The sequence below is a fragment of the Oculina patagonica genome, chromosome 13, assembly GCF_052425735.1.
Source record: "Oculina patagonica isolate OP01 chromosome 13, crgOcupat, whole genome shotgun sequence".
Classification (NCBI taxonomy): Eukaryota; Metazoa; Cnidaria; class Anthozoa; order Scleractinia; family Oculinidae; genus Oculina; species Oculina patagonica.
In genome coordinates this window covers 26,626,919-26,652,958 of record NC_135770.1, presented here as the reverse complement: position 1 = coordinate 26,652,958, position 26,040 = coordinate 26,626,919, and the positions used below count along the sequence as shown (strand labels likewise).

General features: G+C 40.9%; 3 protein-coding genes across 4 annotated transcripts; all 3 read left to right on the top strand.

Annotated features, from left to right (window-relative positions):
- Positions 1 to 1,189: 1,189 nt before the first annotated feature.
- On the top strand, positions 1,190 to 6,631 carry LOC144636243 (uncharacterized). Its single transcript, XM_078495403.1, has one exon. The coding sequence runs from the start codon at positions 1,497 to 1,499 to the stop codon at positions 6,435 to 6,437; it is 4,941 nt and encodes a 1,646-aa protein (XP_078351529.1). The 5' UTR covers positions 1,190 to 1,496; the 3' UTR covers positions 6,438 to 6,631.
- A 190-nt stretch (positions 6,632 to 6,821) lies between these two features.
- Positions 6,822 to 17,363, top strand: LOC144636310 (UPF0764 protein C16orf89 homolog). Its single transcript, XM_078495487.1, has 5 exons — positions 6,822 to 7,204; positions 9,437 to 9,871; positions 10,849 to 11,314; positions 13,262 to 13,317; positions 14,565 to 17,363. Exons 1-5 carry the CDS (start codon positions 7,009 to 7,011, stop codon positions 15,023 to 15,025), a joined length of 1,614 nt encoding a protein of 537 aa, XP_078351613.1. The 5' UTR covers positions 6,822 to 7,008; the 3' UTR covers positions 15,026 to 17,363.
- Positions 17,364 to 20,997: 3,634 nt separating this feature from the next.
- On the top strand, positions 20,998 to 25,285 carry LOC144636398 (nuclear factor NF-kappa-B p105 subunit-like). 2 transcript variants are annotated; one of them, XM_078495603.1, is made up of 6 exons: positions 20,998 to 21,567; positions 22,113 to 22,218; positions 22,401 to 22,635; positions 23,307 to 23,395; positions 23,734 to 24,020; positions 24,340 to 25,285. In XM_078495603.1, the coding sequence occupies exons 1-6, from the start codon at positions 21,167 to 21,169 to the stop codon at positions 24,353 to 24,355; spliced, it is 1,134 nt and encodes a 377-aa protein (XP_078351729.1). In that variant the 5' UTR covers positions 20,998 to 21,166; the 3' UTR covers positions 24,356 to 25,285. The 2 variants fall into 2 exon arrangements, with proteins under 2 accessions (XP_078351729.1, XP_078351730.1); XM_078495604.1 differs by having other exon boundaries at positions 21,000 to 21,567; positions 23,734 to 23,982.
- The last annotated feature ends 755 nt before the right edge of the window (positions 25,286 to 26,040 follow it).

The following is a 26,040-nucleotide window of genomic DNA, read 5'->3' as shown; positions in this document are numbered from 1 at the left end:
TTTTAATACTTAGCATGTCTTTTAACTTAGTAGAGCTTCGTAAATTTTGTCTCAGGAAATTTCAACGCGTTGTAGGCAACGTTAATTAACAAGCGCTTCCTTATTGACTCTTTTATACACTTTCTTTTCTTTTCTACGATCTTGTTTTCATTTCTAGTTTAAATAAAAGAGGGGGAACGAGAGAAACACTTTGGAATGATTTAACTTTTATTTGTCTTTTTCTTGCATTATATTACCACTGCATTATTAAGACACCCGAATTTACTCAATCTCAATACCCCAGCGTATTTGTTTTTTGTTTTTGTTTTTGTTTTTCAGCTACTTATTTTGCTGGATGAAAAGACGCCACAATCTGAAAAATAAAATAAAAAAGTTGCAATTATCAAGGGCAGGCAACTTAGATGTAACCTTCCTTAAGGCCTGGCAAGACGAGGAGACATGTTTCCGGAAACATTCGTAGCGCGCATGTCAGTTCCTCAATGTTTGGGAAGCATTATTTCCAGTGTCAATTTTTTGGCTAGGCCCTGACCTGTTTACGATTTTAAGCGTTAAAACACTCTCGTCCCTTCTTCACAATGTCAACAGTAACTTCTTTTGCTGTTTATAATGCTTCGATAAAACGCAACAGCTAAAATGATGACAGATATTTTGGAAAAGTACACGAGATTCGGTCAGTCGGTATTATAAAGGGTCCGATACAGTTTCCGCTCTTTTGCGGCCCGTTCGCAAGACCTCTCCTTCTTAATGATAAATGGAAAAATAAATTTCCTTGTGGTGCGTGGCACTTGTAAAAGTTTAAAGTAAAATAAAGTTCTGACTAAATGAGTAGAAAGTGCCTTTAAAACAGTTCAAAGTTCCATACGTTTCGGGCTCAGCCCTTCATCAGTGGAAAGTCAAGATTTCAGATGAACTGAAATCGAGATTAACTGCTTTGAAATCACCACTGAAATCTTGACTTTCCACTGATGAAGGGCTGAGCCCGAAACGTATGGAAGTTTGAACTGTTTTCAAGGCACTTTCTATTCATATTATAGTGAGAACTTTATTTTACCGGTACTTTGTGCCTCTCATTCTTATGTATTTCCAGGCCTCTTTTTGTTAACAATGGCCTCGGCCTGTGACGGATGAGAACTACTGGGACTGGTACTCGCTTACATGTAATTTATGCAGCGCCAGCAGGCAGTGCCTGCGGCATTTGTATTGTTATATGCGCGCGCATGTTTTCGCGCCACATGTTCTGTATGTGTTATATGTCCGCCATCTTGGTTGCATTAAACACTGCTGTTGAAGTTCTTTCGTTGTGACGTGCGTTCTTGTCTCTTAAACATTGGCGTGGTGGCAGCGGCGATTAATCCACGTCCTCAAGAGCCTGAGTGTCGTCTCGCTGGTCCAAGCAACAACGAGTCTACCTATCCTATGGTCGAGTGAACTCTGAACAGCCGTCTCATCGTAAGGAAAGTATAACTTCACTGTTCCTTACTGTTACTGTGTTAAACATGCATTCAAATAGAGCCCCGAAACAGTGGTCCCTAACAAAGAACGAAAGTATCACATCATTTGAAGCCTGGCGCCAGAATCTTCAGTATTCCCTGTCTTTAGACGCTAATTTCGCCCCGTTTTTAGCAGACAATTTTACATGGCAGAAAAAGTCGTCCACTGCCCCCAATAGAGGGCTCTCTACCGATGGGGAAGACGTCCCATCAACTCGCCGACGTACCGCCGCACAGAAGAACGTACACCTTGAACTCATGTTAGGTCAGATAGCAAATTTTTGCCCCGTTATTTCACGCAATACCATTGTGAAGAATACCACTTCAGTCAAGTCCATTTGGCAAGCAATAAGGTCCCACTTTGGCTTTCAGTCCACGGGTGCTCATTTTCTAGATTTCTCTAACATTAAACTCGAAGTTGATGAACGCCCTGAAGACTTGTTTCAACGGTTAATGTCCTTCACTGAAGATAATTTGCTTGTTGCAAATGGCAACATAACCCACCATGGGGAAGTCATTACTTTTGATGAGGAACTGTCACCCACACTTGAGAATTTCGTGGTTTTAACCTGGCTAAGACTCATTCATAACGATCTACCTGCCCTTGTCAAGCAGCGCTACGGAACTGATTTAAGATCAAGAACACTTGCTTCCCTAAAACCTGAAATCTCGCAGGCGCTAGACTCTCTTCTCGATGAGATTCACTCCAACGCCGACACCAAAGTTCTCCGAACCACTGCTTCGCGGTTCAGGCAGCCACCTCCTCGCCCCTCCGTTAAGTCTTCTGCACAACCATGGCCTCCGAGGCGACCAAGGTCCTGTCCTTTATGTAAACAAGCTGGTCGCAACGACCAGCACTTCTTAAGTGCATGCTCATATTTACCTCCGGAGGACCGTACTTACCTTTCTCGTTCTCGCCTTACCTCTACCCTTGACGACGAGGACCCTGACTACTCATACTATGTGCCCTCAGCCTTCCCTGACGAGGACGACCCCCCTCCACACACTACCGCTCGTACAGTTTCACGCCGTGTCAGCACTAAACAGTCACCCCACTTTAAGGCTTTTTACAAACAGCATCCACTCCGACTGACCCTAGACACAGGTGCAGAGACTAGTATGATCAAGTCATCCGTGGCCCGTTCAATTGGTGCAACCATTGTAAAGTCTTCCCAGCAAGCTTTACAAGCCGACGGCATGACTCCCTTAGCTGTAGCCGGGGAAACTCACCTCATCTTATCCCGAGCAGACAAACAACTCGGTCTTGACGCCCTCGTTGTTGACGACTTAGACGTAGACGTCCTGGCTGGCACACCCGTCCTTATTGCTAACGACATCACCGTCCGTCCCGCTTTGTGCCAAGTACGTATTCAGGACTCTGAGGTCATACATTATGACCCCGATAGTGATTCAACTGGTTCTCATGCTGTGCGACGTGCACAAAGTTACGTCCTACGCGCTTCCTCCTCCGCAACCGTTGTTTGGCCTGGTGAATACTTGGAACTGGACGTCCCCTCCGACCTAGGTGACGATTGCGTACTAGCACTTCAACCGCGCACAGACACCCCAATATCGAAACACACCAAACCCACCTGCATTTGGCCTGAACCTCAAGTTGTAGAAGCAGTCGGATCCAAAATCCGCTTAACCAACACTTCCAACGAGCCGAAAGCCATATGTCGCCACGAGCACCTCAGCGAGATTCTACCCACAGCAGAAACACCGTCACCGACCCCCAACCCAGCACCCACCACTAAGTCTATTCCAGTGAAGCCACACAGTCTACCTCCCTTCTCGTCTTCCGTGTCCTTAGACCCCGACAAGTTGCTGCCAGATGAAACCCGTCTCAAGTTTCAACAGCTGCTGCAGTCATACGACAGAGTCTTCAACCCCGACATAGCCGGTTACAATGGTGCTGCTGGTCCCATCCAAGCAACTGTGAATATAGGCCCCGTACAGCCCCCACAACGGAAAGGCCGCGTACCTCAGTACTCTCGCAACCAACTGGTAGAACTCCAAGCTAAGTTTGACGAGCTGGAACAGGCCCAGGTCTTCCGTCGCCCCGAGGATCTGGGCATAACCGTTGAGTATCTTAATCCTTCATTTCTTGTAAAAAAGCCTTCAGGTGGTCACCGACTCGTGACCGCATTTGCCGACGTAGCACGCTACAGTAAACCGCAGCCATCTCTAATGCCAGACGTCGACACAACCCTGCGCACTATCACACCATGGCGCTACATGATCCAAACTGATCTCACCCGAGCATTCTACCAGATACCTCTCTCCCAGTCTTCTCTAAAGTACTGTGGTGTAGCCACCCCCTTCCGTGGAATCCGTGTATACACAAGATCAGCAATGGGGATGCCTGGCTCCGAGACCGCACTCGAGGAAATGATGTGTCGTGTTCTGGGTGACTTAATTCAAGAAGGCTGCGTGGCTAAGCTCGCAGACGACCTGTACTGTGGCGGCGATACACCCGAAACCCTCTTGACCAACTGGAGACGGGTACTGGAGGCGCTTGATCGTTGTAACCTCCGTTTGTCCCCTACGAAGACTGTCATCTGTCCAAAGTCTACCACCATCCTTGGCTGGATCTGGTCTCAAGGCCGTCTATCAGCCAGCCCTCATCGTATTGCCGTCTTGCAATCATGCCCTCCTCCCCAAAGTGTGAAAGGCCTACGTTCCTTCATTGGAGCCTATAAAGTCCTCAGTCGCGTACTCCCAAACTGCTCGGACATAGTGGACCCCCTCGAGAGCACCCTCACGGGCCTCCAGTCTAACGACAAGCTGCTTTGGGATGAGAACCTCACCTTCAGGTTCAAGCGTGCTCAAGAGTATCTGTCCAAACACAAATCCATAGTCCTACCACGTCCTTCTGACACTCTTTGGATAGTCACCGATGGCTCAGTCACCAAGAGAGGCCTTGGTGCTACATTGTATGTTACCCGTGAAAGTCATCTTTCCCTTGCTGGCTTCTACAGCGCCAAGTTGCGGAAACACCAAGTCACCTGGCTCCCCTGCGAGGTCGAAGCATTATCTATTGCTGCTGCTGTCAAACACTTCGCTCCATTCATCATTCAGTCGCAACAGCCTACGACTGTATTAACTGACAGCAAACCGTGCGTTCAAGCAATCGAAAAGTTATGTCGCGGTGAATTCTCGGCCAGCCCCCGAGTAACTTCCTTCCTCACGACTGTAAGCCGTTACCAAGTCAGTCTTCAACATTTGGCTGGTAAGGCCAACCTTCCGTCTGACTTCACCAGTCGCAATGCCCCCGACTGCAGTGAGCCTAAATGCCAAATTTGCACCTTCGTCCACGAAATGGAAGACTCAGTCGTGCGTAGCGTTTCGATTCAGGACATTCTCGACAAGAAGTCCAACCTCCCGTTCACCACAAGGTCAGCATGGCTACAGATCCAGAACGACTGCCCCGACCTCCGAAGGGTGCATGCCCACCTCAAACAAGGCACTCGCCCGTCAAAGAAGATCACCAATATTCGCGACGTTAAGCGGTATCTCAGCTGCACCTCCATTGCTCGTGACGGAGTCCTCGTAGTCAAACACTCCAAGCCATTCGTTCCTGTTTCCGAAGCAATTGTTGTGCCCCGTTCTGTACTGGATGGTCTTCTAACTGCCCTCCACATCAAACTAAACCATCCTTCCCGCCATCAGCTCCAAATGGTGTTCCAACGACAGTTCTTTGCGCTTGACATGAGCGACGCCATTTCCTGCGTTACATCTGCCTGCCACACGTGCGCTTCACTCCAGTCGTTTCCGAGCACCTTGGTATCCCAATCCTCTGATGACCCTCCCGAAGTGATAGGAATCTCCTTTGCCGCTGACGTAATCAAGCGCCACCGTCAGTTCATCCTTGTTCTTAGAGAATGCTCCACGTCACTTACTGCATCTTGCTTGATACCGGACGAAAAGCATGACACTCTACGCGATGCCCTCACAAAACTAATCGTCGGTTTACACCCTCTTGATGGTCCTAGAGCTGTTATACGTGTTGATCCTGCTCCTGGTTTTTCATCCCTGAGCAACAACGACTCACTTGAACATTTGAACGTCTCAATCGATGTCGGCCGTATTAAGAATAAGAACCACAACCCTGTCGCCGAGAAGGCAGTCCGCGAACTTGAAGAAGAGCTCCTCCGACAAGAACCAGGTGGAGGACCAGTAGGCGAAGTTGGCCTCGCTCTGGCTACCGCACGTCTTAACTCCCGCCTTCGTTTCTCGGGTCTTTCTTCTCTCGAGTTGTGGACCCAACGCAACCAATTCACCCATGAGCAGTTGCCCTTGTCTGATTACCAACTCATACTCGATAGGCACAAACATCGCTCTACTAACCACGCCTATAGCGAGAAGTCCAAGAACCCCCGCGGTCTTGTCGCAAACACGCCACCTCTACAAGTTGGAGATATTGTCTACCTCTTCTCTGATAAGGACAAGTCACGCGCTCGTGATCGCTATGTCGTTGTCTCCATCGACACCCCTTGGTGTTTTGTAAAGAAGTTTCGTGGCTCACAACTCAGAGCCACTTCTTACAAAGTCAAGCTGTCCGAGTGCTATTCCGTTCCCTCTTCCATCATTGTGCCCAGCCTCCCAGGTCCTTCAGCCCCTCCAGACATGGACGTCGAGCCTCCAGTAACTCCTGCGGTGTCCCCAGCCCCGGTACATCCTGTGTTATCTCCCCCTGCACCTCCAGAACTCATCACCATTCCGTCTGACGAGGAACAAGTCCCGTCCTTCACCAGTGATGACACACCACTTGATACCACCAGTCGCTCACCTTCCCCAGTCGCCGTACAAGACGAGTCAAGCACAAGTGTTGCAGCCACAGATCAACCATTGTTGTCTCCTCCCAACTTTCCTGATCACCCAGCTTCAAGACCTCAAAGGCAGCACAGACCTCCTTCACACTTGCAGGACTATGTTAGATTTTAACCTGCGTGTGGTACCTTTAGATCCACAGTTTAGTTTTAGGTTTACACTTTCACAAGGTACTACTAGAGACTGAGACATTTGGTTAGTCTGTCTTAATTGACATGCAGTTTTCTTCGTTTAAGTTCATATTTTTTATTGCCCATGTATTTCAAGCCTGTGTACAACTACAGTTTGTCAGTTCGCTACCATTTAAAGGAGAGAAGAGGTTGCGCCAGCAGGCAGTGCCTGCGGCATTTGTATTGTTATATGCGCGCGCATGTTTTCGCGCCACATGTTCTGTATGTGTTATATGTCCGCCATCTTGGTTGCATTAAACACTGCTGTTGAAGTTCTTTCGTTGTGACGTGCGTTCTTGTCTCTTAAACATTGGCGCAGGATGTATGAAACTGATTGAGTGGTGTGCTGCGACTTCAAATTAACTGCTTTGAAATAACCATGGAGTATTTATTCATTGCCTTTTGAAGAGTATTGAATATTGACAACAACACGTGTAAATACTTGTCGGAAAGCCACGCTTTTGTGCTTTAGAAGTGCAGAGCGGGTTTGGCGGGTGACCACAAGAGCGCGGAAAATGATTCTCGTAAAATCGTGTTCACGGCTAACGCTTTTGCTTGTTTTGTGTTTGGGATCAGCGCTTCCTTATGATCAAAGAAGTGAGGATTTGAAAGAAGAAGTCATTTCTTCTTTGAACAGAGTTCTCGACTTTTTCAAACGAGACTACAGGAGTATAAACTTGGATGGTATCTTTGGCCTGCGAGTCGCTCAAGGTAATCTTCGATACGTATACTTTGTTTATTTCGTATCAGTTTAGTTAAACAAGTTAATATTTCATTTTGATATCTTTCAAGGAAGTACGGAAGTCGGCTATCTTGAAGTCCGCAGAAATATCAAATTCTAGGAAGTAATTATTAAGTCTTAAAAGTCGAGTTAACGGCTTAACTTCGCAAAGCTAGACGACCGGAGTTCATTGAGAAATAGAATTCTACGAAATGCAGAACGTAGATTCAGCTCGATGTTAAACTTTAATTCACGTGTATTTTCTTTTTCCAGTTTCTTTGTATTCTGTCATGTATAGAGCTTTGACGAACAAAACGTTTGAAATTCATGCGTAAAATGTTTTTTCATTTGAAATTTCAAAGGCGTACAAAATTATAGACATGTTTTTTCGTCACGGTTCTATAAGTTTAGGGCACGTATTAAAGTACAGAAGCCTACCTCAAATATTCGGATTTAGTGTGAAAGTTTAGTGAACAGTCACGTTTAATATCCTTTCAAATTAATTTGTAGATAACTACAAACAATAGACCTGGTATATAAGCGCTCTCGCACCACAAAGAAGAACTTCGAATTAATTCAGTTCCTAATAAAAGCTAGCTGAGATTTTCGGAACGGCAACAGAAGCTCGTATAAAATTCGAGTTGTAAATAGTGTTTGCAAGCGTGTAGCCGTCTATTTTCTCTCCCTTTTCTGGGGGAAGGAAATAAGGGACGTCTTAAGGCAAGCTACAAAATGCCTGCTACTTTATATTGTGCATATAAAAAATTTGAACACATATGAACCTTGTTAGCTTGTACAAATGTAAGCCATTAATGTGATACTGGAAAACAGAAAAGTGATATTCCATTGATTCGTGGTGGGTGCCCCTGATAATTTTGTTTCATTAGAAAAGATCATTTGTACATTGTAATAAAGCCTCAAATATATAAATCCACTTCTTTCCTCTTTTTTCGATCCTTGAAACAGAAAAAAAGGAAATGACTTCAATGCGAACCAAGTTTAAACAGCTTGACGTCTAAAGTAAATAAGCACAGAGTCTCTAGATCTTTTATTGAATACAAATACAAAGATATCAGATTTGATATTATGCAATAGCTAAAAGCTGAGATGACCCAATTTGTTTATTTTTATTAATTCAGCTGGATAGTTCCTGCAACAAATGTCATCTTTGATTGATAGCGGCTCATTTTATTGTCTTTTTTTTTATAATATACTTTCATTTCTTTCATGGCTGACAATGATTAGTAAAAAAATTCCATATCACCTGCAGGGTGATATGGCATTTGTTTACTTTTGTTTAACAATGCCATATCACTTGGCATTGTTCCTAATGCTTATGAAACACAAAATTAAGCAAATCATACAATTTTGTTAAAAAAAAAACTGAAAAAATAAAGAAAAATGTCAAAATTGGTGATTTTTTGGCCAGACCTGCTTGTAATCATGACATTACCATGGCAACATGAAAAATCATGGACACATGGTTGACTTTTTAAAATTTCCCAAGGGATGAATAAACAGCTACTGAGGCACTGTTTACACGGACACGGTTTCATTTGTAACCGCATCGAAAGCGATGCGGTTACGTCTTTCGTTTACACGGCACTGATCGAGACCACTACTGTAACCGGGTCGTTTTGAAAACACTGTCAAAAGTGGAGCGTTTTCAAAACGATACGGTTTCGTTGTCGTGTAAACGGTCAAAAACGGCAAAACCGCATCGATTTGAAAACGGCCATGTATTTTGGCACGAACTGGCTGGCTTGCGAAGGGTAAACATGGTGAAACACGCATAGAGAGCAGCGCTTGCTTATACAATCACATTCGAAAACAGTCGGAAAATCGTTATATAGGCTCCGTGTAAACACTTTGAAACCGTGTCGTTTTCGATGCGGTTTCGAGGTCATGAAACCGTGTCGATTGATAACCGTGTCCGTGTAAACGTAGCCTGAGAGTTTCAGCATTATAGAGTAAATCCTCTTCAAAGTTTCGAAAAAGAAAAACTTCAATAGGGGGGCGGGGTAACTCGACCCTTCAAGGGAAATTGAAAAAGGTTCGAGTTTTCAGGAGTTAGAGTTATCAAGAATAAAATCAGTAAAAAGATTACCTAAAGGCAAATTGAAAAAGGTTTGAGTTAGCAGAAGGTCCGAGTAACTGAGGGTTTGAGTTATCAGGATTCAACTGTATGTTCAATATATACTCTTTTTTCATGCCGTTCATAGGAGCTTTCCTCACAATCATTAATGAGGTAAAAGATGGCCAACTAACTGTTGAGGACAGTGTGCTGAAACATATAAAAGGACTTTATAATAAAGCATCTATCATCGCTCAAGATGCACTGCCATTTCTTCAAGAATCGTCATCAGAATACTTCATGAAATTTAAGAAACAAGTGTCTTATCCTTGGTCAAACTTTAAACCTTTTACGAACAAAAAGCTATCAAGACGACAATACCACCCTGAAAACAGAAGAAATGTGATCAGCTTTGATGAGAACACCAGTGACCAGTGTATGACGGAGCTAACTGGTACGGGTTCTGAGGGCGCTCAGCCATGCCATGTATCTGATAAATGTTGGGGAATGATATCAGCCGAGGGAGCACAGGGCTACACCTTAACACACCAAGCTCTGTTTTTTCAGCTAGGAGAGACCCAAGGTAGGTTTAAGATTCATGTGGATTACTTCACTAGAAGGTTTAGTTTATCAAGTTTAATAAGCATAAAAAGACTGGATTGGATTGGATTGGATAATCTTTATTTAAAAACACGGTCAAATTCATCAGCTACAATACAACAATCTAATTATGAATATATAATATATACAAGAAAGAGGGGAAATATAAAAATATATATACATATCTAAAAAGCTGCTTTCCACGAATGCCATGCCCTAGAGAACTCATTCAATTAGTTTTTTGAATTGCCCAAGGGACTCTGCTTGTCTTACGTTAATAGGAAGACTGTTGTACAAGATGGCGCCACTATATGTAAAGCTGTTTTTGTAATAGCTAGTGCGCGGTAATACAACATTGAGTTTGTTTTCAGAGTCCCTTAGGTTGTACACAGTTTCTTGTTTTTCAAATTTAGAGGATAGGTAACTATTCTGGAGCCAACCTGTGCAGAGACCTGTAAACCATCGTGGCTCTTTGAATTTGCTGCTGGCGAGCTAGATTTTTCCATCCTAGAATAATAGACCAAAAGCTTGTTTTGTGCCATGATAATATAAAGCCCTACCCTCCCCCTATGTTAAAATGTTTAAGTGTGGTCCCCTGGTCATACATTGTAGGTTAAAACAATGTTTTGTTTAGTAAAATTCCACCACCCATAATAACAACCATCCAAGTGTATTTTTTTCCTTAGTGGCCATTTGGCCACCGACTGCTCAAGTTTGGTCGCCAGTAAAAAATTTTAGTCGCTAAATTAAGCTCACACTTTTAATCCTTCTCAATTTTAGCCGCCAGGCCGACGACTTTGGTTACAATTTAGTCACCAGCACCAAAATGGTCTTAACTTGTAGGGTTGAATAACTTTTGGCATTGTTGGGGGGTGTTACACTTTTGTACTAAGACCAATTTTTTTCGGTTGAAACAGCTGTACATGTGTTACAGCTGATGAGTGTGTTCCCCAATTGCAGGTTGTACTCCAGTGTTCGTGAAGCGTCTAGTAAAATCGAATATCCAGGGCGGACTAGAAGAAATTTACCATCGTATTTGCTCCAACATGTATCCTGAAATGACAGCAACTGAGCAGAAGAGAACACTAGAAACGAGTAACTACCAGAGGGATTTGTACATGGAGCAAGCTATGGTGTGTGGATCCTTGGGTTATGGTGACTTTTTGTCAACTGAACGGTTGAGAAAGATCCTGAGTTGGCAGAGAAATGATGGCTGCTTCGGCAAGAAAGGGGATGTTCACCAAGATGATGATGATGATGATGATGAAACGGAGCAGTTTTCAGAGAATAATGCTGACGATGTGGGAGGGCAACAGAGTGAGTTTATTGACAAGAGTGATACAGATGAAACTGAAAAGAGAGACGTGAAATCGCCATTTGGAAACGTGAAGAAAAGCCTTGAAAATGAATATTCACAAATACTAAGGTAGGAAGAAAAGTGGCCAGTTAGAAGGCATGGTAAATTTTGGAGTGTGGTTGTGTGCACAACTTCAAGTCCTGAAATCCTCATTGCATCTCAATCCTAACATACCATATTTTCTCAAGTAATATCTTAGCCAAGGGTGATATATTTTATTTTTTACACCAATAAAAGGGGGTGATTATTCGAGAGAAGGCAATTTTTTTAATAATCGAAAGGCTTGCCCTTTTTTTCGACGTTTTTGCTTGTTTACAAGCTAAAAACGTAGAATAGGGGTTATGTGAACAAAATTTGGAACCACATATTTGTAAACTCTCAAGGGACTTTTTTAATTTCTCAAGGGACTGTTTTAATTTCTCAAGGGATTACTTTCCGCTGTGGGTGATCACTTGCGATCTCGTGAAAAAAACGTGACTTGTCACATTTACAAACGTTATATAACAATTTTAAAAGTGACATGTCAGCTTTCTTATCTCAACGCACGTGTGTCTGAAAGGCGATCTATAAAAAGCGTCGCACAAACAATGGATTGCGTAACTAAAACACGAATAAATAATCACTAGCACTTACATCGTTTAAAAATTACAAACGTCAAAAATAAACCATACCAAAAAACTCGCTCTTTTCAAAGATATTATTGAAGTTAAAACAAATGCAAGAGATGGGGGCTTCTTTTAGCTTAGGAGCGGTTAAAAATTAGGCCAAATTTGGTCGCTACATGCAAGCGCAACTCTATTTCGTCATCAGCGTAGGTCGTTAGGGACGTGACCTCGCGTTGACAGGGAATGACAGCAATGTTGCATGAATCGGCTTTACAACATGCGATCGTATCTACGCAGTTCGAGTGGAATTTCAGTCAAAGACAGCAAAATTCTTTCGTATTTCATCTTCAAATATAATTCGAAAGCATTCACTGTATATATGGCTTTTGTTTAATCCTGGGTCTTGATATCCGACCCTCGCAGAGCCTAGACAAAACGCAGCTTGAGTGTAACGATTTGTTTATGCCGCAATTTAATATATGCGCAATGTTTTCTCCGACAGTAGTCGGAAATATCCGTATTTTTTTCGTGCTTTTTCGTGGAGCAATCGTAACGTTACGGCCTTGAACACATTGAACAGCGGTCTACCTATAATAATTCAAATATGGCGTCGCAAAAACAAAGCGCCAAACGCATATTTTGCTGTTTCATTTGCTAATTTCGCTGCCGTAATCGACTGCCTCAAAAGGTCCTTGCAATTTTAAAGTATAGAATTGTCAGATCTCGGTGAAACTTGCACTGTTTATTTGTGTAATGTTAAGGAATATGTGTATAAATACCCGGCGCGGACGAGCCATTATTGACAACATTATATGGCTGCATTTCCTCCGCGAAGATAGGAAATTGTTAAACTAAACTACAAAGAAACTGTAATGATAAGTTCGAAGAACAATGCACAGGATAAACCTTCGACTCATACTTCATGCAAAAACGTCGATATCTCGAAGAGACTTTGATTAAAAAAATTGCTGGCTGGAATTCGTGCTGTTTATGTTTTTTTTGTGTGGCTCCATTCAATCATATTAAATAATCACATTACATCAACCACGCTGAACACAGACTTTCAAAGTGTTCTAAACTTGTCTTTTTTGACTAATTTTCAGTGTCATTTCAGCGTCAAAGCGAAACTCATTCCTATCCCATTTGCAAATTTTATTTGACAGGTAGAGGTAAAAGAAAGGGGAGGTAGAGAGAGAAAGGCCGTTTTCTATTTAGAAAGGGGTGGGGATGATCATTCAAGGGAGGCGATAATTTCAAATATTTTCGCTTAAGGAGGGGATTAGTCGACGGATGACTTCTTTATTTGAGGAAATATGGTATACATATAAGTTGTCAGTTTTTAACCAACTAGATATGGATCCACTGTTATTGGATGTAGCTTACAAGACTTATAATTTTCATTTGTAATTAGGAAGCCATTGGGTATGAGGACCATGCGAACACTGTTGGTAGAGAAGGAACTTGAAGGTACGTGAACATACAGTCTCTTGATTGATCGTTTGAATCATAAAGATGGCATTAAGATTAGGTTCAAACAATGACTCAAAGGGTTATCCTTGTCTTCATTCAAGGTTTTAGGCCATTTTACCCACTTTTGATTTTTCACTCCTCACTTGCCAATCTCTAAGTCAGATAAAGGTAAAGGTGAAGTATGTGTCTGAGCCAAGTGGCCCATACAGCTGGAGCTTAATCCCGGTTTCTGTAGCATTAAGTGACTAGGAGTATTGCTACTCCGACTTGATGGGATGCTAGTTCAACGCAGGGTTACCCCCAGCCATAAATTCGCCGGTACCCATTTATACAGCTATCTTATTGTTACTAATTTTTGCGGGACTTAATTTTCACGATTTTAAAGCCCCGCGAAAATTTATTTCAAACATTTTCTATAATTTGTATTTTTATGTTAATTACGTATTTTTGGCCAATTCACGAAAATTAAGTCCCACGAAATATGCCCGCTCCATTTTCGCGAAATTAAGTTCCCGCGAAAATAAGTAACAATAAGGTATGTGAAGAGAGGCACTGTGAGAGTAAAGTGTCTTGCCCAAGAACACAATGCAGCGCCCTGGCCAGGGCTTGAACCGGGGCCATTCAGCTCGGAGTTAAGCGCGCTAACCATAAAGCCACAGCGCCTTCCCATGTCAGATAAAGTACTAGGCTTGATTTCTGCCATTCTCTTGAGTCTGGTGTCCATTCCTCTGAGCCCAGAAGAGACTCACTCGGGGCAGGAGCATGATGTCATTTTTCTGAACAGCAGCTAGTAATTGAGCCTAAGAAAGTAGAAAGTGAAAATTCTGTGTTTGAGCCTGAAAGCCCACCTGCACTTTTCTCTGGTTTGCATGGCATGAAGCAACTAGCTAAGAGTATTTACCCCTAGCCAGCATTTTTATTTGTTGGTACCCATTTTCACTCCTGGGTTAAGAAAAGCCCTGTGAGAGTAAGATATCTAGCCCAAGATCACAAATTATGCATTGACTCAGCCAGGCTTGAGCCTACACCACTTAATATGGGATTCAGCTTGCTAATCATTAGGCCACCATGCCTTCCACAAGAAAGTACTCCAGAGAGTGCTTAATCATTTATAAAATTAATAAGAAGTCTTTTTATGATCTTTTTAATGATTTTAGCCGTGGAATTTCATTAAACAATTTAATTCACCTGGCACTACAGTCTGCAAGGAAGAAAACAATGTGTTTATTTATTTATTTTTTCAGATGGGTGTCTGTCACATGTCACAGGCGTGGCTACTGGGTTACTGGGGGTGTACTTGCGCTGGCTGCTGTACACTTACAAGCAACCATCGCAGAAGCACAAGGAAATGGATACAGAGAAATCACTTCAGAGCCAGGAAAAAGAGGTGTTTATCAATGACAACTTGGTTGACGCTATTGCAATGAAAGAGAACCAGCTGGCACATCAGAAGAAAATGAAACAAGATCAAATGCAGACTGCACATCTTAGGCAAATGCGCCGAGCAGCAATGCTGGAGCCAAGTGGATTACTCATGGAAACGAAAGTGGATGGGAGGGGAGGGGAGGGCTCTGCTGCACAGAGGGTGATTGTGTTTGGAAGTATTTTTCTTCTTTTAGTGGTATTATTTGTGAAGGGATTTAACAGAATGCCAACTATGGTCAAGATGTTTACTCGTATGAAGAAAAGCACCCATGTTATTTAGTACTGGCATCTTTGATCAATGCATTTGAATTAATATGTACTTTCTTGAGTACATAAAATGCAAGAATTGAGCCCAAATAAGTGAAAATTAACTTATATTGTACAGCTTGAAGGAGTATTCTGTCGATTATCTTCGTAATCTTTATAAAGCTAAAGATTTGACATGAAATTATTTTTAAAAATTATAGTCTTGAAAGAATAGTATCCAAAAAACAGTCAAAAGTAAATTTCTTGGTTTCTTTATTCAGGACAGAACGTCTTTGTCAAGTCGACTCAACAGACTCCTACAGCATGATTTTATGAGTAGGAAGAAAGTAAAATTAGACTTGTTTGGAACAAAGTCAAAATCTATTTCAAACACCAACTCAATGCAGAAAATGCATGCCTGAGATAATAGAGCAAGCAATTTTGCAACTGAGTGAAATGAAATTAAGAAATCAGAAGTTGTCAGGCTCTGTACATGTTCTTGGAAGGAAGACTAAAAACATGAAGTTAACTTCTTGCCTTTTTCCTGCCGTACTTGTCTTTAATTTAATTGTTTGTTTAAGTTCTCCTTTCTGATTGATTCATTGGGTCCTTTTGCAACATAGTGATTGGCTAGGATTGAATGCTTTCAATTGATTTCAATTTGGTTTTGTGACAGCTTGACAACTCTGCTGTAGCAAGCTGTAATTTGCATTTTGATGAGAGGTGGCTGCATTTGCATGGCCATGTAGAATTTAACGTGATGCGTGATATTTTTTATTTGCTTGATCGAATATATACATGAAATTGTGAATTGAACATCGAAAATATAAAAAAAAAATCAGAATTGTTTTTTCTTCACCTCATTTTAGCCATCCGACCACATGAAATTTCATTTCAGGTTGGGTCAAAAACTGTACAATGTTGGTCCCAGGGCTAGTGGAATTGTAACCTGCAATCAGGCTGCAAAGACGAGAGAGGTAGTAGCAGGGAGGGAGGGCATGCATTTAGGTTAGTGGAAATGTGACCTCAAAACAAGTATTTCCTCGAACACAAAACAAACAAAAAAGGGATTTATAATGTGACAGTGTGTAATTCTATTTACATATTTTCATTCACAGTTTGTTTAGAACAAAACAACACAACAAAGGGAGACAGGGAAACCCAGCAAAAAAGCATTAATGTTTTAGCGTCACGGCTCGTCTAGCTACAGTTCCCCATTTCTGCAGTTTCTGACCCAATTGGAAATAAAATTTAACACTTTTAGTTTAGGATGGCTAAAACGTATTGGAGAAGAAAACAATTTGGATTTTTTTCAATGTTCACATTAGGATCCCATGTTGATTCGATGAAGCCAATTAAAAAACATATCTGCTACATACTCTTTTAAAAGAAACCAGTATCCCTTCTACTAGACCATTGCAGTTTTCTTCCCCCTAGGATTTTGCGGGGGGGGGGGGTGGGGAAGGGGTACTCCCTATAATGGCCTATACCGGGAGGCTCCGCCAAAGGGGTACCTTTTTCAGGCTTCAGGTATATAAAGGGGTAGTGATTTCACAAGTTTAGGTATACGAAAGGGTATGGGAATCTGTCATTTAGGCTTTTAAGAGGGCATTAATTTTAATTAAAATATTTCGAACAGTTGCAATTTATGGCTGTATTTTTTTTAAATTCTTTAAGCGCTACATGAAATTGACAAGAAAGTGTCGTGTTCTAAGTCTATGCCAGGTCTTTCAGGTATATGAAAGGGGTCCCTTTTTTAAGTAAAAGGTATATGGAAAGGGTTCAATATCTGCTAAAATAGTATATAAAAAGGTAAGGGGTTAGAGCTTGGAGTGGAGCCTCCCCGTATAGAACTTTTTTGGGTACCCCCTTGGGGATTTTGTTGGGACACCCTTACAATTCACCAGAACATGGCACAGTAAGTCTGGCTCATGCTTGAACCCAAGTTGGCCCTCTCATGAATTACATTCTGACTGGCAGGACTGAAAACTTAAATTCTGACAACTCGCCGGGCCTGCCATGAGATGTTGTTTAACAATACTAAGGCATAATTTTATATTGTATGTTTAGGGGTTTATATAATATTTTGGGAATGAGAATATTCTCTAGCCATGGTATTTTCTGAGATAAAAATAGATGTAGATACTGTAGTCCTTTATAGAAGTAAAGATATTATAATTATTTTTGTTAATAATTTCATTACAACTTTGTCAGTACTTTTAATAGATTGTAATTACCGGTACTTATCTACACTATGAATGAAGTCAGGGAAAATGATGACTGGATTCTGTATACAAGAAAGTTCTTTTTTAATGATAAATATATCGATAATTAAATATTATATATTTATTACAAACAATATTGTTCTTGAAATGATTCATATATGAACTGCGGATGTATATGAAAGTGATAAATGATCATCGCAGTGAATGGTGACGGGGGAGTGTGGCTTCAATAGCTCAGTTGGTAGAGCATCGCACCGGTATCGCGGAGGTCACGGGTTCGAATCCTGTTGAAGCCCAGAATTTTTTTTTCAGGCTTCTTTATTTCCAATTGCTTAAATTGGAAATTCACTGCGATGATCATTTATCACTTTAATATTGTTCTTGTTACAATATGCATATTCACGTTTGCATAATTTGTTATACCCCACCCAGGACAATTTATCCATACTAGTAGCATGCTAAGTAATAGCCCATTTTTGGTGTGAAAACACGACAAGGGAGGGTTCTTCGAGCAACGAATGTGCCTTTAGTAAATAACAGTGATTTGTGAAGACAAATGAACCACTGTATTGGTTTAGCCCAACCCATGCCCAACCCACCTTAGCCTCCCACACAGTCGTTCTTAGGGGCGATCGTGTTACACTCCTCGATCGCCCCTAAGAACGACTGCGTGGGAGGCTAAGCCCACCTCACCACTCCTCAGCAAGGAGTTACAGGTCGTGGCAGTATTTATCTTTCTCTCTTCAACCCTGTAGTCATTTCCCAATAAAATTTGTTGTCATCAGGGGGGCTAAGTGATGGTGGTTCGTAAAAGGGGGGTGGGGGTAGAGGAATAGCAAACTTTTCGTCGTTTGGGCGCTCTATATTAGCAAGGGGGTAGCCTGCGTAGCAGGCGTCTGTAGTTTTTAGCGCGTTTAAAAGAGTCGCGTTTTATTATTGCACGCTAGAAACTATACGGCGCCTGCTACGCAGGCTAGCAAGGGGGTGAATACTCCCCGTCACCTTCCCCCTTCAAGACCTATCACGGATCGACTTGAACACTGGAAAAGTTAACTCCTGTGAGATACATGAGGAGAAAAGTGAAAAGAAGGCGCGAAAAGGAGTTTTCGATTTTGGTATTGTATTTGGTCATTTTTAGAATTTGACGTTAAGAATCAGTGGAGAGACACCAAAACAGTCCCCTGACAACCTGGAGTGCTCTTGCGTGGGGGTTAACTCATCTGGTGGCGTTCCAAAACTAATATTCTTTCTTCTATCCCTTTTTAAACTTCTTTAAAGAAATAAAAAAAAAATCATTCAAATTCAAACTGCGCTTTGTGGGTGCGGTTCGATTTTTATTTTCACCCCTAACAGGGTACAAATTCTGTCTGACAAGCTATTCTTTTCGCTATTTTTTGTCCATCTTAATAGCCTAAAAGGTGCCAAAAGAGCATTAACGGTGCTCATTTGGATTTAACCACACGGTCACTTCCGTGTCACTTTCCTTATCACTTTCAATATCAATTTCAGGTGATTTCTTTAAAAAGAAACTTGAAAAACGCACCTGAGTGTATTATTGTTGCTTGAGTAATATAAGCACGCGGGGATTTTAAAGAACACTCGTGAAAAGTATCTAGGGAAGCACGAGGCGCAGCCGAGCGAGTGCATATGGCAGTCTATTTCTTTTCCTAAGTTTCTCTTTTGGCGCGAAAAGAAAGTGAAATGCCGGATTTACATGCAGGTGTAGAAAAAGCTGAGTAGCTGCTGAGGTGTTTCTTCAGGTGATCCAAGAAGGGACTTGTCCCGGAAACCTGTCCCCTGTGTGTACTGTAGCTGTAAAGTGATAAAGTCAAATCAATCACAGTTCAAATCTATCACCGTGTGCCGTCGAGTCCACTGATCTCCTCGTGTAAACACGTCACTGCAAGGGTTTCGCGTCCCCGGGACAAGGCCCCCTTATGCATGCTGACCTACATACTTTCTGGGTCAATAAAACCACCACAAATTGTTCTAGAGCATTTCATTTATTTTTGTCGAACAAACTTGCAACCCCAAGTATTACCAAATGAAAGATTTTTTTTTAAAGTGTTGTATGTGTTTGAAATAAAAGTTTATTTAAAAAAAATCAAATGAAAGCTTTGCACGATGTGTTTTGCAAGTCATTCTTCTTGCGCATGTGTTATCTGTACGTGCCGTCCGCCTTTGGGACTTTCCCCGAGTCAATAGAGAATAACAATAAGATACATTAGAATGTGAAAGAACACACTTTAGCAACGTTACCGAACGAGAACGAACACGTATCTGATGAATTTGCATAATCTACAGAACTCAAAAGTTGATTAGGACTATGTTTCTGCAAGCAAAGCTAAGTGTAATTGGTTGGCCAGGATTCCCTCTAGCTGGATTCATCGATTCCTACATTCCTCGCTACCGACTTTCCATGCCCCCAATGCCAACCAAATACTAATTAAATTTAGGTTGAAACTGTGTATTAGATTGTGCATCATCATTTAGCTGCATATGAGCGTCATCTCAGAAAAAGGCCTTCAGCTTGCGGTGATGAGCTGTGTTCTAACCCATCACTCAATACGATAAATTGAAAGAAACGATCTTGGTACGAGACTATCAGGCGGTCATTCAAGGTCACCTGGCGGTCTCGTACCATATATCAGGCAACATTATTGTATCAACTATATTTATGCCTATTTACGCTATAAATATAAATGCAATATTCGCCTTAGACTTTCTCAAAGTCCGTTTCGACTTAACCCCATGCCAAGCTAAGTCTATATTATATTCGCCTTAATCTACCGCACCCAACTGAGATCCCCCACCACAAACCTCTTCTGCATAAGATACCTGCTGCATCGCGGTTTAATTAGTACGTTTTACAACGAAGAGTTGCTGTGTATATATTTTACTTTTCGTAGGAAATTTATGTTTAAGAAAATTAATCATAGAAGTTATACTTTTACATCACGAAGGAATGGTTGATTCTGGCAGAACTAGCTGGAACCGATCTAAAACAAAAACTGAAATTGAGGTGTTCGCCGATTTTATAATTTGAAACGCCAGTTACATGTAGCAAAACTACTTGTTTATTTTAAGATTCCCTATGATTCTCACGTTTCTATCACGAGGATTTTTGCAAATTTGATATTGCCTATTCTCAGCAATTACGATTGTAAATTTCTCCCAGGTAAATACATTGTGTCATAATTTTAACGATGAAATCATGTCTTCAGTTCGATTACAAAAAATAGCTGATACGAGAGAAAAAGCCCTTGAAAATATTTTCTTTATTGGGGGATTTTAATCACTAGAAAAACTTGAACAGACGTGTCCTAAAATGGTATGGGAGTTGTTTCTCCCCCAGCAGAAAAAAAACCCTTTTGCTTCTATTATTGGTTAGAAAAACCCTACCTCTCTATTCAATTTGACGGAAATCGAAAACAGCACAAAGTAGAAATACGTGGTCACAATTTCGACAAAGAGGTTTATTTACGCAACCACGCAATTTGTGCACTACTCGAGCGTCAGCAAGAACAATATCTGCTTACGACTTAAACGGATTGCGAAAGTTCGAGTTCGCGTTTTAGGGGAATCCCCTAATTAATTATTCAAGAGCACCTGACATTCATCACATTCCTGCACGAGTACGAAAGTCACCTCGGGGACCCCGGGAAGGTCCCTTGATTCTTAGAAAAGGACATCGCTGATTGGCTAATGTTTCGCCAAAATCGTTTCTTATTGGTTAATTTTTTACTATCACGTGATTAGGGAAATTTCCCTTGGCAAAACCACAATCGTATATTAGCGACGATCCGCCATGTTGTTGGCGTTTTCACAGAACTACGTGTAGTTTGACGGAGGAAGAGTTTATTTCACGAGACGATTTAAATTACGTTTGTACCTTTGAGAAGTTAAGCGAATTTATTTTAAAGTTATCGCAAAGAATTTCTCCTAAAGAAATGGATTCAACTGGTGGACAGCGAAAGCTCGTTCCGCGAGGAGCGATTCCAAGAGGGATGTTACGGGAGGAGCTTTCTTCTTTTGCTCAAAGAAAAGGAAAGGAGGTCTCGGCTAGCATACAGTGTGATTCTGGGTTTGGTGACGATGAAGAGCTTCGTTCTCAAAGTATGGAATGCGAGGACAAGGAAATACGGAGCGTGGAGGAACAGACTCAAAACTTAACCATCGACGACCCCGACACGAACACAAGACACCCTCCTTCCCTCGATTCAAACGGACAAGGACTTTCACAAAATGAAGAACTTTTTCTTAATTATGCCCAGCGGAACGATGTAAGATATTTATTAGCTCAAGAACACGCAAGAAGGCTGTTATTTCTACAAGACGATGATGGAGACACGTAAGTTTTCAAATAAAAAGGAAAACCTTTATAATAGTGTTCCATAGATGCAAGATGTACGTGTTGGTTCGCCTGTTCCCAACAGCCCCTTCTGATGACCTTTGCTTTGAAGTAAACCGCGTTGTCGTTTTCTCGTTCCTTAGTTTTCATTATGATCAGAAAATGTTTTTAAAGTTGTAACTGTGTTAGTACTAAACGTGAACGAGAAGAGAATACGTTTTTTTAAAAAAAGCCTTTTATTTTCGTCTATACGCTAAATTGAGTCGACCCCGTGTTTATAGTAACGATGTAAATTTCCACTGCCTCGAATGAAAAAAATTATGCTTCTTTGATTTAGCGTCGACGCTGTCTTGAAATCTTTCCCCTGTGGCTTTATTTATCATAGCAGAATTTTAAAACTTCCTATGTCATCTTTTATAAATCGCAACCATTTTATGAAACAGTATTTTCATTCCAAGAAAAGTTGGATGCTGATATTAATCTTGTCGACTTGCGCAGGCAGAGACCGATTCTCATATTGATTTTTTTTTGTTTTTCGTTTTTAGGGCTCTTCATTTATCGATTATAAACATGAAGCCTATGGAAACAGACGCAATCATTTCTGTCGCACCTTGCAGAGAATGCCTCGACATGTACAACTTTCTGAAACAGGTAAACTCAAACGAAAACAACAAAATATTTGTCATATTTTGGCATGGATTTGGCTACATGAGAGTGTAGCGATCTCAAAATCGAACGCTAAACAGGCGGTTAAATTATTATTTTACTAGTTTCAGCGGATGCTACGTGAATTTTTTTCAAGAGAATACCGTTTTCTGTTTGATTGTTTTTAGACACCGCTTCATCTGGCGACCATCACCCGCCAACCCGCTGCAATCCGCAGATTACTTGAGGCAGGCGCTTCGCCGGACATTCCTGACCGTAATGGAAGAACAGCTTTACATTTAGCGTGCGAGCAAGGAGACTTCGATTGCGTAAAAGAAATTGTGAGACCGCTAAACGATAAAAGATGGGGTGATGATATGAAAGTGAGAGTTTACAACATGCTACACGAGCGAGACTACAATGGTATGTAACAAATATAGCCATTTTAGTATCAAAGTAGTAAAAGTTCGGTTTTCTTTTCAACTAGGAAAAACGTTCGGTTTCTCGCGCCCACGCCGTAGTTTCGATTGATGACTCCAAAATCACGGGGGTTTCCCTTGCAATTAGACATTCTAAAGGGTAAAAAATGTGCTGTGAAAGCACTAGTTGTTTCCGTTTGTTAGACAATTGTTTTAGCGGGGGTTTCCCCCCAGATCAGAAAGGAAAATATGCTTAGAAGCAGTTTCGTTTTGTGAATTCTTCCCCTTCAGGTGACCCTAATTGATTGATGTTGTTTTTCATTTTACAAATGTCAAACATTGACAAGAGTATAAGTGACAAGATAAAGGAAAATCATTAACTTCCTTATACACTGTAGTTTCTTGATGTCCCACTAAATTCTTAGAATTAACATTGACAACATTAATACAATGAATTGATGGCAAACAGGAAAGAGAATTAATAGTTTGATCAAGGGAATTAAAAAGGCCATGGTCATTTGAAGCAAGATTGTTATACAAAGTTATGAATTTTTTCATTTTTGGGTGCAGATACAACTGTGATTTGGCCATCACACAAGTTTTCAGTTGATCAGTATAATTTAGTATAATATTCTTTGATGGGCCATGTTTTTCATAGTCTGATTTTTTCCCTAGGATTTACTGCTCTTCACAAGGCTGTGTTTGTGAACAGTGTTCAAATTGTGAATTACCTGGTGTCTCTTGGAGCTAATGTTAATATGCAGGTATGTTTTTTTACTTCAAAATTGTTTTTTTAGTCTGTTTTGAAATGACAGGTATTGGCAAAAGGTGTGTAACTTGAGCTTGAGTTGAAACACAAAGATATGAATTACAGCTGAATCCTGATAACTCGAACCATCAGTAACTCGAACTCCCGCTAACTCAAATCTTTTTCGATTCCCCTCCATGTCATTTTCTTACTAATTTTACCCTCGATAACTCAAAGTCCCGATATCTTGAACCTTTTTCGATTTCCCTTGAAGGTTCGAGTTATCGGGATTCGACTGTAATACGATTTAAGTTTACCATCAAACTGAACAATTTGCTGTGATCTCTTTCATAGGATGGCAAAAGTGGGCGTTCTGCACTTCATCATGCAGTAGAGGCAGGCAACCTTTCCATGATCAACTGCCTTCTGTACCAGTGCGACGCAGATGCAGATGCCATGACATTCGATGAAATCACACCGCTGCATATTGCTGCTGGGCGAGGCATGGAATCTGTAGTAGCTCTGCTGCTAGCTGGAGGTGCTGACCCAAGGATGACCAACTACGAGGGCGAATCACCAGTGGATGTTGCCACATCACCTCAGGTGATTAATAAAGAAGCCCTTTATTTCAAATCTTTCAGGTGAAGAAAAATGTCACTCAGTTGCAACAAGTTTTAAGCAAGCCTACTTTCAGTTTCATATAATTACCAAGACAAACATATTTAGAATTGTTTACTTTTTGCGACTGTTTTGAAGGCTGCATACATGATTAAATTTTTATATAACAGAAGACCCTTACAGTTAATTACATTTGTCTTCATTCGGAATAGAACCCTGGTTGCCAATATACATGTACATTTAACATTTTGTGAACTGGACGTTATTTTACTTCTTTAAATAGTCGACTATGTATTCTGTATGTTTTCTCATCATTGTGCTTTTGTTGTTCCCGTCTTACAGATATCTGAGATGCTAAAGTTCAATTCATGAGTGACTTTGAGATGAAGTTCCAATAACATCGAATTTGAATTTAATAACACAGAGATTATTTTCAACATACTCTGGTGTAAAACTATACATCGTTTAGTCTACAGTCTACTGATAGCTTAGACCTAGATCCATACACAAATATGTAAATAGCAATCCAAGTCGTAAATGCTTTGTTAAATTTAGATAAGAAATGAAATCATGTTCCCTGAAGGAGCACTGCAGACAAAAAGTTGTGGTAGGAGACCTTTGCCAAGAAGGATTACCACCGAAAATACAGTTTCCTACACTGTTTGGGTTTCTTAAAGTTTATATAGTAATTTTACCATTGAATACTCACATTTTTTACTTAAACTTTGGTGATGTGAAACCACATTATTCTTCTTGTTTGTTTAATGGAAGTTATGTATTGCGTTAGTTTCTCTGTTATTGTAGTTCTTCATACTGTCTAGTGTTTTTTTGTATTGTTGAAAGGGTTAACTTTGTCACCAAAAATACAGAAAATAATAACTGTTCAAGTGTGCCTTTTATGTAGAAATTTAGAACTTAACTTTAAGCGACTAAATGTGTTTTTGGCATATTTTTTTTAAAAAAAAATAATAATATTATACAGTTTGCAATGTAGTACAAATGTAAATGCAAATACCTACACACTTGATGAATGTAAATTGCTCAAAATGCTGCAAACAAGACACAGATGCTGTTACTGGTAATTCCAAGAAATGTTTCCATGGTTTTTCTGAAAATAATGTCATAGTTAACAGTCACAAGAAAAATGCTTCTTACCTTCATAGTGAGTCTGTCATGTTTTCAGAACTTATTTTACAAAACAATGTTAGAGAAAATGCATATTATGGTTTCCTTCAGGGAAGGCTACTTTAGTTTATTATTAATATTAAAGTTGCATGATTTAATTCAAGTTGTTTGTGTGTCATATTGAGAAACTATCTACCCTGCGAGACGTATCTGTTCTATCCTACTAAGTGTTCTAGTTGTTCTGTAAAATTTAAAATCTGTGGGGTTGTCACAATTGCAATCCCAGAAAATCATGAATTAAGGAATAAAGTACTATACATACCAGGAAAAACCCTTGGTATTTGATTAAGACCTTTGGGATCGGACTTCAACAAAGTTTAGTTTGTTTGTTTTGAGAGGCAGCAACTTCACAAATATTACTGTTACTTGCCTGGTTTACAATAAAGTTTCGAACGTTTTCAGACATTTTTGAGCTTCTTAGAGAAGTTTTCAATTGAGTGTCGTAAAACCCAAAGGAAAGTGATGACTGACCAATCACAGGGGACCCAGTAAACCAATCAAAACTCAAGGCAAATACATGTAGCAGGCAGGAAGCGCAGGAAAACGTGCAGAAGCGAGTCGTAATTGGTGTTGGTTTTAGTTCCGATTGGCTGAGAAAGTGGCAATTTTTAAACCAATAACTAAGCGGTTAGCGTAGTAATGTAAAACCAAAGCAAACGCAAATTACTTTCAACACCCAAGTGAAAACCACCCTAATCCCCTAGTTAAAGTAAAGATAAAATCACTTGCAGTCTCGAGGCTCGGGTTTCTGCAGCACATAGCCAGCATAGCTTGGCGTTCTAGTCAGTCGGTGAGAGCGAGAATTCGCGCGCGCGAGCAAAGCGACGGCGGAAGGCAGAAGGAAAGAAAGAACGCGTT